The 17,694-nt window shown below is 39.3% G+C and overlaps 1 protein-coding gene across 2 annotated transcripts in view; it reads left to right on the forward strand.

Annotated features, from left to right (window-relative positions):
* Positions 1–17,694, forward strand: part of HOMER2 (homer scaffold protein 2) — a 61,311-nt gene that overhangs the window by 20,499 nt on the left and 23,118 nt on the right. The window contains exon 2 of one of the 2 annotated variants that reach the window (XM_062583396.1): positions 3,718–3,874. In XM_062583396.1, the coding sequence (XP_062439380.1) occupies positions 3,718–3,874 (157 nt within the window). Of the gene's footprint in view, positions 1–3,717; positions 3,875–5,434; positions 5,484–17,694 lie in introns of those variants that run through there. The other variant, XM_062583397.1, reaches the window with a different exon arrangement.

A 17,694-nucleotide genomic window follows, 5' to 3' on the forward strand; every position in this document is an offset into this window, starting at 1 on the left:
TTCATAAATTTTCTTTGTCTTCTGATTTACAGTTTCCACAACTCTGGTAGCTAGAAATGGTATTATTCCCTGCGTTCCCAGTAAAACTGACAATTTCACATAATGACCAGATTACAGGTCAGACATCAAATAGCACAGGATGTGCTGCAAAAATTTCAAGTTAGTAATGGTGGGGTTTTTTAAATGTAAAATTTAATAAATTTCTTGTAAAACAAAAAGGAGAGAAATCTTGGAAAATGATCCCTGTGTCAATGAAATGCTTTCTTTAATACCAAAAGTTGCAAGTGAGTAATAAACTCCTTTTGGAGGTCTATCAGGCCATGCTAAGTGTTGTAAAAGTATATAATCGATAGAGTTTAAATTAAAGATTGAATGCTACGGTTTTATAGTTGCATATATGTGCATCACTGGTCAGAAGAGTTTGGGAGCCCCTGAGTACAGACATTTATCCCTCATATTAGAAGTTGTGCCACTGGAGCTTGTTAGTAGGGAAACTGCTGGATTTGCAAATCCAGACTGGCAGTACAGAAGGCGAACTTCAGTCTCGTCTCTGGCCTGTTGGGCTCACCAGCTGTGCTCAAGGATTTGCACTTCTCGGGGAGATGCCAGGCACAGACCTGCGAGTGAATTCGGCAGGAACGGTGCGGCAGAGCAGGAGTGGGCTGCGAGCAAGGGGGACACAGCCGGACAACTGTCACAGCAAAATGCTTCTTCTTGTCTTAATTACTACAGGCCAAAGCTGGACCATTCTTATGGGAGGGTGCATCTCATGGGAGGCTTTGTCTGTTCTTGCAAGTCAAAAATCTGTTCCGGGCTTTGATTTCCTCTAGAGCTGCCTCTGACGGAAAGGCCAAAGGGGTAGATGAAGAGCAACCAACTGACTGTCTGCACCGGAGACTCAATTATAGGTCAATAGATGAGTTATTTTGAATGTGTTAAAACACTTAACAACTTTTTTATTATTACTATTTTTAAAAAATAATATATCAACTAGCTAACAGCATGACTGGTAGAGCTTCTGTTTGCACCTGGGAAGACCAAGTGTGCTTTTCTTGTTTGTTTTCATAATCATAAAGGTTAGAAACACAGTCAAGGTTTGCCTTTAGTTTTTAACAAAAGCCACAAATGAATGGTTAGATGGCTATTTCAAGACCTGAACTTTATTTTCCATTAGTTTAGCTACTTGGATGCAGGTATACAGCTCCTGTTGACAGTAGTAGTTGCTGTAAGACTTACGTAAAAATGGAGGTTTTTTTGGTTTTCACCTCATTCTGCTTTCATTATATCTGGATTTGCTTTATATGATTACTGCCACTGTTGTAGAGAGGCCAGGCAAAATTTCAAAACATTGTTTTCTGGTATTGCTAAGATGACTTAACAGAAATGCAATTGTTGTGGGATGAATTTTCAGGAAGGAAAAATCTGAAACTTCTGAAAGTTTGGCCTGAAATATATAGATCATATTATCATTAGCAAAAAACAATTATTAATAGAATCGACTAAAAACTCAGTGCTATGTTAAAGGAGAATTTCTCCTTTTACTTAGCTCCACTCAGAGAACGTATATATTTTTAGGAGAAAAAAAAAAAAAAAAAAAAGGTAAGTAGCTTGGGGGAAACTCCCCTGCGTTCCTTGTCACATATAAACCACTGGTCACTCAGCTGACACTTCATGCATTGTATGGGAAGAGAAGCAGAAAGTTCAGTTGCTTTTATTTGCTTCATAAAAATGTGACCTTGGGCTTTACACTGCTAATCCTGTATAATATATGATTGAAATATTTTAAAAATGTACAAAGACCTACCCGCTTTTCCTAGCTGAGGACTGTATTGGGGCAGTGTGCTCTAGATGAACCTGCTTGAGCAGGGGGATTGGACTAGATGATCTCCAGAGATCCTTTCCAACCTCAACTGTTCTATGATTCTATGATTTTAGTATATGAAATGAGAGTCAGATTCAGTGAGCTACTGATAAGGAAGACATGGAATAAACGATATCCTTCCACAGCTGTAACATGACAGTCCTATTATATTTTTAATTTATTTCATTTGAGTGTTTTACTGAGTTCAGCACAGCTGTCTATCCAGAAACACACTTGTCAGCCCCTGGAAAATTTAAAACTTTGCATATGCCTTGAAAAGAAGAAAAAGAAAAAAAAGGTTTCATTTTCTCCTTTCTTAGGCCTTATTGGGCTTTGCAAGATCCCACCATCTCTCCTGAGCTAATCCTACAGTTAGATTGCTTCATCTGTTTAATATTAGTAAATTTAGTCTCCTTGATTTTAATATTGATTTTTAGTGTCATTGCTTTTTAATTACTTGTAATATAGCAGCATTTAACAGTTAAGGTTCTGCTTGATGTTGTATACAGTTCCTACGTATAGTCCCTGAAGTTGTTATATTCTAAAAACAGAAGTGGCTATAAAAGAAGTTGAAGATTATAGAAGCATTAATAAAAACATAATTCAAAACCTAAGAGCAGTAGAAAAGGATTATTTATATGAATAGAAAAGAATAATAGATAAAAGAGAGATTTTTGGCCTTTCATCTGACTGTCTTCATTTGTTTTGTGCACAATTCTGTATGGCAACCTTTTCAGTTTGCATGTGGTAAATATTTTGGAGAGTTTACAATGATGTACTCTATTGTAATACAACTATTTTTGAATCCTGTCATAATTCTGTCAAGTTGAACTATTCATGATGTAATATTTTGTACATGGTAAAAATACGCTGAATGAAACACTTAACATATACCATTATTTACTGTAGCTTTCCAAGAACTAAAAGCACAAGATACACATATATATATGTTAAAAACACCATAGCCTTGACTTATAGGTCACTTCCACTTCTAAACTTGGAATAAAGATGTAATTTGCAGTGGATTTAATTTGGGGGCCTTTAAATAAGTCTTCATTCTGATCTTGAACCTAGATGACTTTGTATCGCATTTTGTTCGTTTGATCCCGTGTCTTCTCTGGTCTTACGTGTGTTTTGCATTGCCACCTGTATAAGGTAAAACCAAGCCCCTTGATCATGGGTGAAATCCTCTTGTTGTGTAAAAACACCTGCAGGTTGATAAAGTTAAGGAGTGTCAGAGGCAGTATTTTACCCACAGATACCTCTTGTTGCATGAAAATGCAGTACAGGGGTTTGGCAGTGTTTTTTCCCCTCCTTTTCCAAGATGATTAATTTTTTTGTATCTGGTGAAGTTTTCATGCACACGCATAGAATAGTCTGATTCTGAGAAGAGAGATTTTAATATTTCAATAATTATACCATGCCTTTACTCTGCTAGAGATTGGGAATCCGCAGGGAGCTTCAGGCTCTAAGTGGTGACTCACATGAATGAGTGATAGGAGCAAAGGCATCCATATGGAGTCTGTTTTAGCAAAATTTGTGTGCTGGGAAAGGATGCATGTGACTGTCCTTTCCTTGAAATAAGTCTTAGCAGTTTTGAAAAAAAAGTGGGGTACCCAATTAATATCACATGGGGAGAGAATCTGGCCTTATACTGCTGATCATCTCCTGGGCTCTGGCAATGACTTGGGACACTGAGTCACATTGCATGGCCAAGACGAGGCCACAGTCACTGGCATCCTCTGCCTCATGAGGCCAGATGACGCGCTTCGCCATGCTGGGCAAGCCAGGGCCTCTGGGACACTTCATCTCCCAGGGACTCACGCCTACGTTTCTCCTGTCCCTCCCTATTCTAGAGAGCAGCCCATCTTCACCACCAGAGCCCACGTCTTCCAAATCGACCCAAGCACAAAGAAGAACTGGGTCCCCGCGAGCAAGCAGGCCGTAACTGTTTCCTACTTCTATGACAGCACGAGAAACAGCTACCGGATTATCAGCGTGGATGGAGCCAAGGTAGGAAACCGGCGGGACCCCAGCATGTTTGTAGGTGGCAAGAGCCATGGCTATCACAGCTAGCCATGGACAGGTTACATCAAACACCTAACTTTATAAACTCTCAGTTTTTCATATAACCTGTTATAGACACTTGTAGTGAAAAGCTTCTAATTGAAAAATATGGAGCACATTGGAAGTGATTTTGCCCAACTTAATTGACCCAGACAGAATTTCATCTCTGATGAGTTTGACTTCTTTACTATCTTAATATGCCAATAGGTTTAAGTGTCAAAACTGAGTCTATAGTACAGTATCTAAAACCACCACCTGTACTAAGTAGATAATGCTGAGGCTTTTTTGGTGGCAAAATGTCCTTTTTAAAGGGAATGAAGAGACAGATGTGTACAGACTAGAGCTTGTAATTTAAATGCCAACTATGTATTCACTTGCCTGGTTGAAATGTTTATAGGTTAGCATTTAATTTTCTTCAGTTTTCACACTGGAGTTCATCAGCCTTAGGTGACAAATTAGGCATGAAGGTTTCCCCCCACCAGCTTCTTTTTTTCTTACTTTGTCATGCATTGCCAGATAGTGTGCTGGTGTATTTCTTTTAAGAATTTTGAGTACTTGGACTGAATAATGGATTAGACAACCATTTTTATTATATACTAGATTCATCCTTCTGATTAGTTCCTCTGAAGTTACTTCTAAGTGACCATTTTCCCTAGAGGACTGCAGTCAGAGGTATGAGTTAAAACATTTCATTCTTGTACAAAATTCATTGGTCATTTCTGCCAAAGCACAGAACACAGGATAACGAGACAAGTTTACAGTTTGTTATCCATGTTCATGTTCAGGGGAGAATGTTAAAATATCGCTATCCTGGGAGAGAGATCTTCCAGAAATCATCCCTTAATAAACCTTTTATGTGTCATGCCTATTTCACGTGCTTGTTTTTCTAAGCATCTACTGTGCTATACTTGGTTACTTATTGGCTTATAAATCAGCCATACTGCCTATTTAAATTGATAGTAATGCTTCATTAACATTGGTACAGCATTAATATATTACCATCATTACGTTGTTTCTGCTGATGTGTTCGTTTCTAAAACCAGCAGCAAAGTGCCTTGGTTTGCAGCTGGCACGCACGCACCTATATAGCTTGCAGGGAAAGCTTAGCCCTTAGATCTGCTTACCAAGAGCTCTTGCTTATGCCTAGCTAATTCTCCTACTCATGATAGTAGTGGGCTGTTGGCTTTGAAAACCCAGGCTAGCATTACTTCCAAGCCAAAACTACTGAACTTTCAGCAGTGGATTGTTTGACTTATGTATGTGCATGCATGCATTGCGACTAATTAATGAAAAGAAAGTAATTATTCTGTGTGTGGGGAGGATGCAGGGGGAGTACATGCCTACAGCCAGAGCTCTGTCTCGCAGTGCAAAGCAGATGCTGAGAACAAGATAAGCATCCAGGATTTGCATCTTAATCTGCCCAAAAGACATTCAAAAGGCGACTGCCCCCTGCTGTAGCATGTCCCAGAAGAAAGCATCCAAGATTTGCATCTTAATCTGCCCAAAAGACATTCAAAAGGCGACTGCCCCCTGCTGTACCATGTCCCAGAAGAAGGTGAGCCTCCCTGCAATTAAAAATTTTCCCTCGGGCTTCCTGAGCAAGGAGTGAATTACTTGCCAAATGAATTATTCCTTTTCACTAGTTAAGGAGCAGGTTAAGAAGAAATGCTGCCTTCAGGCTTGCTCCCTAGCTCCCTAGTTACCCTGCCTGTCCATTTTAAGAGTCCTAAAGGTGCTGATTTGAACAAGGAGGATGTGTGTACCCAGCTAATGAGAAGAGTTGATTTTTCTCCCACAAACAACTATTGTTTAGCATTTTGACCTACTTTTCTAGCCCAAAATGAAACCTGATCGAGTTGTGAGCAAGAGTACAGATAGCATTTGTTGGTTTGGTCTTGGTTTCCCTCCATCTCACTTATTAGAATAGTGTTCCATCCAAGGGTCTCCTTCACGTGTTGGCAAATATCAGACAGATTAGCTTCGCAGCATCATTGTGGGCAAAAGTTATCCCAGTTTTAAAGATAAAATAGCTGAAGCTCAAGTAAGTTAAGGCACTTGGTCACAGAAGGAAGGTGGTGATGAAGAGTTTGTATCTTACAACTCTCCATCCTCTTTTTACCTCTAAGGTGGCTGTTCTAACAGACTTTTTTAGACATACATATATGGGGCACATTGCAATGGCTTGCATAGAAATCACATTTAAATACCATGCATAGGCAACTGTTTTGGCAGAGGTGCCTTTTTGTGTTTGGATCTTTTCTGTTTGGGTGTGTAGGTGGGTGGGCGGGTTTTTTACTCATCAAATCAACACTACATAGCAACAATACCAATATTTTGAAATGATCAGGAGCACAGGCAGTTCACTTGAACATTGATTGTTACTCAGTTACGTAAGCTTTATTTTACTTTTAGGATTCAACATGTTGCTCTGGGCAGTGTGTTGAATTGCAAATATGGAGAAGAACATAGGGCTGCTCAAACCCATTAGTGCTGCTGTCATCTGGACGATAGGGGCAGGCCGTGCAGTGAGAATTTAATGAATATTTAGCATCCTTCTGATGTAGCAGCAATATAATGAGCTGTGCTTGTTGCATGACTGGCTTGTTCAGGCTGTTGCTGCTGTCCTCGAAGGTGTGGGAAGGTCCAGGTTTGGGGAGGGCCGCAGTTCCTGTCCCACAGCCCTATCCACTCTTCACAAGGCAGCTGCTCTCTTTCCAGGGAGGTTGCTTGCCCTTTTTTCCAGGCGTGGTGGCACAGGTGCTGCCTCAGGGCAGGAGGATGTTGGAGGTTTCAGGAGTGATGGGCTGAAGGTGGAGATGAAGAGGAACCACTAAGCACCTGTCTTTAAAAGCATTAATTTGGGGAAATCATTTTGCAAGCGTGGCTGGCAGAGGGGCCCGAAGTTTGCTGAGCTCTGCTGCCCCACGCAGTGGGGCATTGACTTCAGTTTCTGATTGTTTTGGCAAGTTGTGGAAAAGAACAGAAGGGCCTGGCTGGGATGTGCAGAGGCTGCAGCAAAGACGAAAGTGGGATGGGAAAGTAATAAGGTATAGAGTGAATTCAGGGGAATTTCACTCTTCCCTTGGCAGAGGGATTATGAGAAGCACATGCTGAAAGCCAGGAGTCTGCTGGGATGGAAAGCAGCCAGGGGAGAGTGTAGCCCTCCAGTTTTCTCCCAGAACCTCCCAGTCCAACAACAACAGAAACACATAGCAAAATGCTCAGGGAATCAAGCACTGAAAAGTGGAGACCCTGGAGTCAAAATAGCTTGTACCGCTTTAATTCTACAGATACTATAATTGCTACCTCTTTCACAGAAAAACAGATGCTTTGAACAGTAGATTGCAATTTATAGCAAAAAAAAAATCACAGATACCATAAAAGTATGCACAGGATGATCTTAACCAAGAAACCATTGCCAAGCAAGGGAATAGATTAGAATACCTTTTAATTACATTATAATTGACTTGTATGTTGTCAAGAAAGTAATTTCATCATAATGTTTTACGAAGTTTTTAGCCAGAGGCTGTCTAAACTGCAGCATAATAGATGCTAGAGGCAACAATCCTGTGAAATGCAAGGGCACACACTGATTCAGAGTTAATGAGGCAGCTGAGAGACTTCACCATATGAAAGTCCTCAGCGTTGTGGGCAAAAGTCAGCTTGTTGAAAAATGACAAAGTATGGTGATAGTGCAGGGAGAACATGTACTCATAAGTGCCAGGTTGTTGTGCAGTGTGCGAGGAAAGCCACACACAAGGCTCCTCATTAAAACTGACCTGCGTTATTCTGTTGTTTAGAGTGGGAAAGAAAATTTGAGAGCATGAATATTATTCAGATTGATAGTTACCATCTTCCTCTAAAATAATACATGATAGTGTCTCGATTGGGGGGTTTGTTTTTATTTTTTAAGAAATTGGAAATAAGTATTTTCCAAGCTGTATAGAGATGAAGGGGAAAGGGTAAGAAACTATTGTTTCCATATAGAATTTGGGAAAGGAGTATAATTCCTAGTCCATCTCAAAACCAAGTTTCAGCCCTCATTTTCTCCAAATGTCATATGTCTACAGAACTCCAGATTTCCACAGCATCATTTTTATCTTTTGAGAAATAATTTATTAATATGGAACATAAAACGAGCTTAAAATTAATATCTAGCAATAAACCATAGGACATTTGAGATCTATGCCACAAAGAAAAGTGGCACAGCAAGAGTCATCTCAGATGCCAGTCTTAAGTAACTTCTTTGAGCTGCTTAGACAGATGAGTAGAAAAAATTAAAATCAGAGGTTAGAAAGATGAATAGATGGCAAGACTAACTTTGATAAATGCATGATATAGAGACAAGGACTTCGTGTTTCAGGGAAAAATTGTTGGTGGCTGACACCTATTCACAGTTGTTATATCATTTAAAACAGTTTATCACCTAACAATTACCTTGAATATTGACAATCAGCAGCTAAGTTGAGCATAATTGTGTTAAGGTGAGATAACCAGAAAAATTGTTGTGCTGGGAAAGCAAATTCAGTGGGTCTATTTCTGAAGTAATTGCAATCAGTAAGAATAAGAGTGTGGGCCAGATTTTGCCAGTATTCACATAATGTTCCCCAAAGTGAATACAGTACACAGTATGATGACGCTGCTTGATTGCTAAGTGGAGTATGTACTCATATACTAGGACATGTCAGAGAGCATCGTAAAGAAGGGACAACGTGATTTTGAGAACAGGATGAAGCTTACAGGGGCAGAGCTGCTATGCGGGGCAGCACCCAGCAGTCTGGGGTACCCACAGTTCAGCCCCAGCAGCAGCCTGTAGCAGGTATTTGGGGAGGTAAGAACAGGTGATGTGTAACTCTGCTAATACTTGATGTATTTCCAGCTTTCTCAGTTCTTGTACCAGTCCTAATTGCTACCTAATTTAATAGTTCTGTATCACTTAATCACCACGCTTTTTTTTTGTTCTCATGAATGGAGGCTGGCTTCCTGGGTACATTTATAGAAAATTCTGAGTTCCAGCATTACTATATTCAGCGATTCAAAACAAAAAATTTTCTTTGTCCATGAAACTGAAATTATTTTAAGACATAGCTGTTAAAAATATTCTAGGATATTTTGCTGAAAGATAGGTCTTAGATTTAAGGAGCTTTCCTTTCATAAGAGAAATAAATTGCAGAGTGTGATAACATGGATGAAATTGTTTTTTCAAGATTTTTTTTAATTGACCTAAAATCAGCCCTTATCAGTATCAGTATCAACTCTATCAACCAATATCTGAACTTTCTCAGGAAAAATCTTATCAGGTGATTTAGATATTAGAAAGCTTTTGGTGCTGACTTAAAAAAAGCTTCTGGCAATGTGAACCTTGCACGGTGTCTGTATCATCATTCGAGCATTTAACCGTGCCTCTAAGACCTGGTGGATCTCATTCACGATAACATAATAACATGTAATGGAAACAATCACGATGCCTCTTTCTGTCTTTACATTTAGAATATCCCTGTGAGTTCACTTGGTCCTCTCCTAGCTGAGTTAGATGGAGGTATGTCTGACGAGCGGGTTTCCACAGTCATGCTTAGTGAATGTAGTCCTCCAGCTGATGTGACTGCAGCAGGTCTACCATGTGAAGCCTCAACTTTCTGTGACTTTTACAGGCTTCACAGCATTTTTCTCCATTGTAAACAGATTAGTAAAAGGCAAAGGACTTCCCAGCGCTGCTACTGTTGTAACTAATTTGTTGCAGCTATATGTTGTAGGTTCCCTGTGGGTTCCTTCTTCTTTTTTTTTTTTTTTTTTTTTTTTTTTTTCAGTTGAGTTTTGGGTTATCTGACTTGGCTAAAGCCAGACATACTCTTAGCTGGCGATACAAGAGTCACACTTAAGACCTACATTTTCAGGTTTAATAATTTCGTAGTGAAATTGTTGGAGGATGTTTTATAGCCTTACATTGCAAGAGATAAAAAAAATGTGGAAGAACTTTAAAAATGACTTTAGAATGTGATGAGCTGCTTTTTCTTTTAACGTGCACAGAGAAATCCTGAATTAAACTTTATGCTTTTGAAAGGTGTGGGTGAGTATATGTGTGTGTTTTGTCAAAGGGACAGAGATTCTTTTATTTCCAGTTTTACCTGCCCTAGTTTTCTGTATTACCCTTGCTTTATTTATTTTCATTGCTTATCAGCACTATTGCCTGCTGTTTGCTTTGTGGGAGAGCCCTGTGCTGATGTGGGCTAGAGCTCACAGCCCTGGGCGTGTGGAAGTGTAAGGAGGCCCTACTCCTTGTGCTGAAGATTATTTTGTTGACTGGAGTACTGGCAGGTCTATGATTTCCAAAGAAGCCTTTCTGGTACACTCTGATTAAATTAGCAGAAAATACTTTTTATTCCACCTTCTCAAAGCTTTTTCCTCTGATGAGTAACTGAGATGGATATCCCCTTTTTCAAAACTTTCTGCTACATTTTTTTTACCCTTCATGCTGTTTCTTCTAGATTGGATGGGAAATTGCTGCCAGCTTCATTTTTGTTTGTCCTAAAAAGAACATCAACCATAACATGAGAGGAGGGGAGCACTGGCTCAATATTACCTATTCTAACACTGAATGTCAGCGTGAAAAGGTTCTTTCATCAGAAAGACAGTGTGTGACACTTGCTGTGTGAAGAACCGAAAGGCATATCCCAGCTCCGAAGTGAATCTGCATTAGGATAATCCAGTAGAAAAGTGAACAAGTTTTAACTTCTGGAGCTCCAGGTTGACTAATCCAGTATTCCCAGGTTCTTGGCCATGTCCAAGTTGACTGATTGAATATTCCTGGGTTTTTGTCCATATTTGTCCACAACAGAAACCTTCATACACTATAAGAAAAGATTTCCACTCCTGGACTAGCTGAGTACTGTAATATAGAAAATTGAATGTATTTGATGACCTTCATCTTCTCTTCACCCCTATCATAGTATGCTAAGTATTTCATGAACTGTTGGAACAAATTTCAACATGATTATTAGCACTGAAGATGATACTTGAACCATAAAAGGGTAATTCCAGCCAATGGAACTAATTAACCCCACACATGAAAGAGAAGAACATTTTTTGAACTATAAAAACACAGTATAAAATACAAATTTAAAGCATAATCCTGTCTCCCAGAGTGCATAATTTGTGTGTATGTTGTAATAAACATGTGGTAGCTTTTATGTTGGCAAGATGGCTAGTAAGTGAAAACATGTTAGTTGTGGCTTTATGATCTTTATATATACAAAAATATAATACGGATAGCTGCTCTGTCTCAGTGATAGAGTACTTATTATAATGCCTGCATGTATATATTAAACTTCTCTGAAGTAATTTGATGCTATTCTAGCCCGCTCTCACCAGAACAGTTTGCTTCATAAGGCAGCTGCAGCGGAGACTGGTACAGCTTGAGATTTCCTAGCACATGCAAAGGGAAGATGTTAGTGTAGGAGATGCATGTTCTAGCACCATTTGTGCTGAACCAAGTACTTTCTAAAAGATCCCTGAGGAGTCTGTAGTTGCTTTTCACAGTCCTTTTTGGGTTCGCTGTTGCTGTAAATAATGAAAGTGGATTGGGCTGCTTTGAGCAGCAGATGCTGGTTTTGTAGCGAACTTCTCCTTCATTTTGTATGATGAGCAAATGAACAGCAGGAGCACATCTGTCCTGTGCTGAGTCCCAGCATTCTAGTTTAACCTAAACTAGAAATTGTTCTTTCTCTGAGACAGTAAAACAAATTATAGGGAATAATTAATAATTTTACTGTGCTGGATTTAGTATCTACTTTCTGATTTCACTTAAGGATGTTAGAGGAGTTGTGAATGCAACTTATAGATTTTTAGTATCAATTTAAAGGATTCAGATGAGACTCTCAATTTTGGCAAAACTTGCCATTGGATGAGTGATCTCGGTGCCATTGTAGGCACAGATTGCTGGCCTGGGTGGATGCTCCTGACATGCTCTGTGTGTCTGAGAGCCACATTTGGCTCTGAGGAGACACAAATAGGTCAGTCTGTACAGCATCAAAGAGAAATTGGGGTTACAATGACCAGATTAGAGAAAAACTTCTAATCATCTAATAGCTAACAAATCAACAAGCTAGTGACTGGAAGCTGAAGCAGGATAGATGCAACTAGGAAATAAATCCACATAATTAACTGTGGGGTCAACACACAAAGGTATGCAGTGGGTCCTTCTGTTATAAAACCCAAGACTTAGTCTTTTTCTCAATGACATCTTTGAAATAAGAGTGGATAAAATTAATGAAAATAACAGTCCCCAGTGATCTTAAAATATTTTGTGTTGTCTGTGTTTGTGGTGTACTCAGCTGATAAAGTAGTTTGAGATTTTGTTCTCTCCAGATATTAAAATAACTTGAGAACATTTTGTCTGGAATTTGGTGATGAAGAAATGGAGCACTAAACACAAAATAGAGCTCTTAGCCAATGATGAGACTACCCAGCTGCATCATCCTTTATTTCTTAAGAAAATATCAAATATTTAGAAATTCAATCTAAGAGGAGCTACAGGATTTAATACTTTGGAAGACAGTATATTACCTGAAGTTCTGTCCGCAAAAGAGTTTTCAGCAGTTACTAAGACTGGTTTAGATATGCAGAGCTAGTGATGTTGGGAGTGGTTGTGAAGACAGGTCCTTGAGCGTTCAAAAGAAAAGTAGTGTTACAGCTTAACAGCAATGGTAATTCCAGAATTGCCAGAATCAGGAGAGATGAGCTGTAAATAGATGAAAAAAATAAAAATGTTTGCATAAACAAGATCTAAGGCTGTAAGTGAAAGAGAGCTTGCCACAATCTGGGAAATAGAATGAGTAAATACCAGGAAATTTGGCAAGTCCCTTGAGAATGTCCCCTGAGACTGAATCAAACACAAGTGCTGATCATCTGCTGACGATGTGTTTTGGTTAAAAAAAAGGGGGGGGGGACTATAGAACTCATATCAATTAAATGCTTCTATATTAATCTCTTTCCAAGTTACTAACTTCTAAATGTGAAAAAATCTCAGTTCATTGTCTAGACTATTTCTGGAAGTAAATCCTTCAGAAGCCAATTGGTAAGCTTAGAGGATCAGATAACAAAGTGCTGGCAACAGCTGTATCTGAGAGAAGAACAGAACCACATCTGCCTCTTGGTTTGATCCTATCTGACTAGTTTTTCTACTCAGATATGCAGTGCATCTATATGTCACTGGATCTGTACAAAGAGGACACACAACTGAATCCAGGAGACTGGTGTTACAGAAACCTTGTCGTAGGCCCAGTTTGCTACTCTTTAAGAAGAAGATGTTAAAAATCCATACCAGGCAATTTCTAATGGTATCATATACCAGCAAATAGAGAAACTTTGGCCCAGATAGATTTTCTGTTTTTAAGACCTCTCTATAATCTTGGAAAAGCCCTGTTTAAGGAATTGTTTCAGTACATAATTGCCTCTCACAGAATTGTTTTTCTCATCACTACAGTCAAGTATTAATGTTGGTATCAGGATATGCCAAAAAGGTTAATTATGCTGTATGATGTTATTTTAATGAAACCTGGAATCAAGCAAAACATGCCTGTTTCAGGTTATGAACACTGAACTTAGCAAAGGTTTTGAAGAGTCTCTAACAAATCTTCGGTGAAAATAACCTGTGTCTGCTATTAATTGAAAGCTGAGGAAAAAATCAAGGTTTTCATAGCATCATCAAAACAGATACAATATGGTAGAGTTTGCAGATGCTTTTCCTTATCTGTTTCATTTCAATAATGTTCAATACAAAATCTATGGGATGGAATTAAAATAGGCAAATTTTCCATATGGTAAACACTTTCGTATCAGCTCATCAGACTTCCATGATCATGGTGGTGCTTGGTTTTGTTACAGGTTTTGCATTGTGCTACCTTTTTCCTCCAAAAGAAATGATAAGGGGGCTGAGGAATGGAAACCTTATTCCCAAGGGTGCATTGTGCACCTGTTCTATCTTCTTGAGCTGGAAAGCCCAAGAACTTCCTCCCAGGAGGACTCAGCTTGCTTTGTTCGGAGAAGCACAACCTCCTCTCCGTTATAGTAGGAACTTCTGTCAAGAATTGCAATAAATGCAGCACTAGTTAGTTGTTTGTCACCTAATTTGAGATTTTTACTTTCTCTTTTTTAAGTTCAGCCACTGAAAGTAATACAGAACAGCTTCTATAAGCTGTGCTTTATGAAGCCCTAAGGATCACTTAGCAAAAGATCTATATCAATTGTTTGTTTCTTTTTTTTTGCCCTGCTGCAATGCCAGTGTAATACTTGGAAATCCCTACTCAGAAAGTTAATATATCAGATATGCGAATCAAGTCATGCCGAATGGATTTTATAAATAAACTACACTGAATTGTATATTCTTAAAATATGAGCATCAAACGATTTGATGCAGTGTTTTCCCAATTTTGCCCCCCCCAAAAAAAAAGAGAGAGAAAGAAAGGAAAGGAAAGGAAAGGAAAGGAAAGGAAAGGAAAGGAAAGGAAAGGAAAGGAAAGGAAAGGAAAGGAAAGGAAAGGAAAGGAAAGGAAAGGAAAGGAAAGGAAAGGAAAGGAAAGGAAAAAAGAAAAGAGAGAAGAAAAGAAAAGAAAAGAAAAGACACACACTACTTCCTCCTTGGTTCTGGATTGAGAGTCATGTGCAGTGGCACAATAGTTGTTAGATGGAAAATGGTAAATAGTGTAGATAACTGTCAACTATTAAAAACTAGATGAAGTTCAAAGCTGATTCTCCCTGAGGAGTGAACAGGATGATCATATGAGCCTTAGATAGCCTCCATCTAGCCATTTTCTAATGGCAAAATAAGAATGAGGCATTTCTGCAGAGGCAGAAGGAATATCATTTTATGTTATCTCATAGATACAGCCTATCTTCAGTTGTTAGTGTATTGCTCCTAGGTATTATTAGACCAGATTGTACTTTTCAGACTGTCATCTAACAGTGACCGCTATTAGATGCTTTAGAAGATGCCAGATAGATATTATTGTCTCCTAAAAATAGTGTGTCTGCTTTCCTTGGACAATTTCACCCCAAGGAACAAGTTTTCTAGATTTTAGAGAGGAAGGAATAAGCTGTCTCATTGCTGACTGTTCACTCAAGGTGTTAACACAAAATGTCTTCATCATTCCTTCTCCCATCTGGGCCTGATGAGCAAGAAGGGAGATCAGGTCATGCCCAATATTACCCCCATCACAACAACTGGGGGTAAGACCAGGGAGAAGGCATGTGTTGTCAGCAATATGAGGGTACATTGCTTTACTGAGGTAGGGGGATCTTTAGAGATGCATAAGGCAGAAGGAAAGGGAGGAATGAAAGGTTAGTTCAAAGACCAATCTTGTTCTTCGTGCAGCATTCAGGACTCAGCCCAACCTGGTCCTTCTCAAGCCAAATCATCTTTCAATGTCAGAAAAAGTGTTTTAGGGTGCCTAAGTGGGCCCCAAGTCCTAACAAGTGTTTGTGAAGAAAGCCAAAAGGATGAAGTCCACTGCTGTGGGCTCACTGTCCTCCCACACTGTCCATGTCAAGTGTAAGGTTTCTAAGCAGGGCAGTGGGCAACACTGCCATAGTCTTGTCATCCTGTCCCCAGAGAAATGCTCGTTTCCTACGACTCTGCTTCAGTCTGCTGGTTCCTTCTTCACAGACGTTATCTTAGTCTTATCTTTAGGTAGTATGGTTCATCCATTCCTAGTTTGGCTCATTCTCGTTTTGATGTGCATGTGCTGGAACCAGCTGGGATCTTGGGACAAGTCACTTCTGACCTCCGCCTAGAGGCCTTCATGCTGAAGTGAAGTAGGTGCATGAAGCTGTTGAGATAGAGCTTTAGGGATGCAGAAATGATCAGTGGTTAAATGCTTCTTATAGGGGCTCAGTTAAATTATAAGACTACAGAAAAGACAGTATACTTTTATTAAATACTCCAAAGCGTGAATGTGATGTAGCTATGTGTTGTTTGTATTGCATCTCATTGCAAGAAAATGCAACTTTTTCCCTCAGCTTATTTTTAGTCACCAGGAAAAAAATGGCTTTACTGTATTCTTCTCCCTGCCTCTGAAAACATGAGAAAAAAAGATTTCTAATTTTAAATAATCTACAAATATATTGGTTTATATATTTTATGAAATGTTGCATGAAATTCCAGGCAATAATTTTTTTCCAGTATAGAGGGCTTGAAATTTCTCACTGTAGATTTCCTTCATGAAACAGCTGCTGGTGCTTTGAATCGTGTGGGTGGTTGGATGTGTGTGCTGTGCCTAAAAGGAAAAAAAATCTAGTCAGATGTCAAAGCAAAAATAGGAGATTTTAGAGATTTAGACTGGTTAGAGGAGGTGGGAAACTAGCTCTGCAGAGATGTTAATTACCTTGGGAAGAAAAAGAGTACAATGGAGTAGGTGTACCTAGAGTTTAACTTAATAGAATTCACATAATCATGAACTCACTTCTGTTGCTTTAGACAGGTTCTCAATGAGGACTTTCTAACAGCAATATTTTACCAGGGGAAAAACTGTTATTAATCTTTTCATTGGGGGGGTGTCTATTTTTACATGTCTCTTATTAAAGAGGTTAACAGTCACTTTCAAATGTAAGGCATAAAGGTTTTTGTTTGATTTATTGAAATAGGTTAAAAATGAATAACATCATTCATTGAATTATGCTAGGTGAATGCAAGGTGGATCTCCAGGAAGAAAAAGTGTATACAATTGTACAACTGGCCCTTTTCCCATAAAGCAAGCAGCATCATCATACAAGATAGTCCATCCATGAAAGATGGTCGCATCTTTGTAGGGTGAGCTCAGGCTGAGAAATAAATGGTTTGAATTGCAGCAAATCCTTTCTGGCTTCCATGGAGTCCTAGTGTCGGTGCATATGAGTCATTATAGTTCCCCTTCCTTCAACTCCTTCATGTAGCAGAAATAAATTATGTGGTTACGGAAGCTTTTGAAATTCATGGATGGGTGAAATAGCTAACCTCCTGATTAACTGTGGAGAACAGAAATTCTTGAAAATAAGTGGCTGACCAGGCTTGCTAGCTACATAGGGCTGAAATGATCAGTACCTGGAGCAGGAGTCTGGTGGCAGATGTTGTCTGGTCACCACCTGTCTTTTTTTGTCTTTTGAGCCCCCCCAGTTGTGCACAAGTGATGGAGAAGAGGAAGAGGGAACACCAAAACTGAGAAATGAAATGCCCTTTTTTAACATGCGGTTACTATGCTTCTACTCGGATTAATCCATACCCTCAGCCTATCCAAAGTAGAGTACTACTTGTGTCAGGTGTTGCTGATGAACCAAGACTAGAACAAGTGCAGTTGCTGCTTTCTTTTTCCCAGGCTACAGGGAATTTTGTGACTGTGTTTTTTTGGGGGTGGGGAGAGGGGAATGGTGAGGAGAAAGTTTTGATCCCATCTGTTGGCACTGATTTGCAAAACAGCTATCTTTAATCCTCCTGTATTACAGGTTCACTATTTTGGCCAAAGGCTGCTACTTCTTTCATGTGTAAGTTCTTACATTGCTGTGAGCTTGTCTTTGTGCTACTCCTGATTCACTTTGATAGGTGGCTGCAGAAAAGGTCACATACGCGCACGCGCGCACACACACACACACACACACTCTCTCTTTCTTTTTCTCCTCTTTTAAGTAGCATTGTCTTGATTAACAGTGTGTGTGCATGCTGGCTGTGTAAGATTTGAAAGGAGATAATCTAGCATCACAGGGTTGTGGGTAAAGTGTTGATGCAATCCAATATTCAGGTG

Source organism: Rhea pennata, chromosome 10 (assembly GCF_028389875.1).
Source record: "Rhea pennata isolate bPtePen1 chromosome 10, bPtePen1.pri, whole genome shotgun sequence".
Taxonomy (NCBI): domain Eukaryota; kingdom Metazoa; phylum Chordata; class Aves; order Rheiformes; family Rheidae; genus Rhea; species Rhea pennata.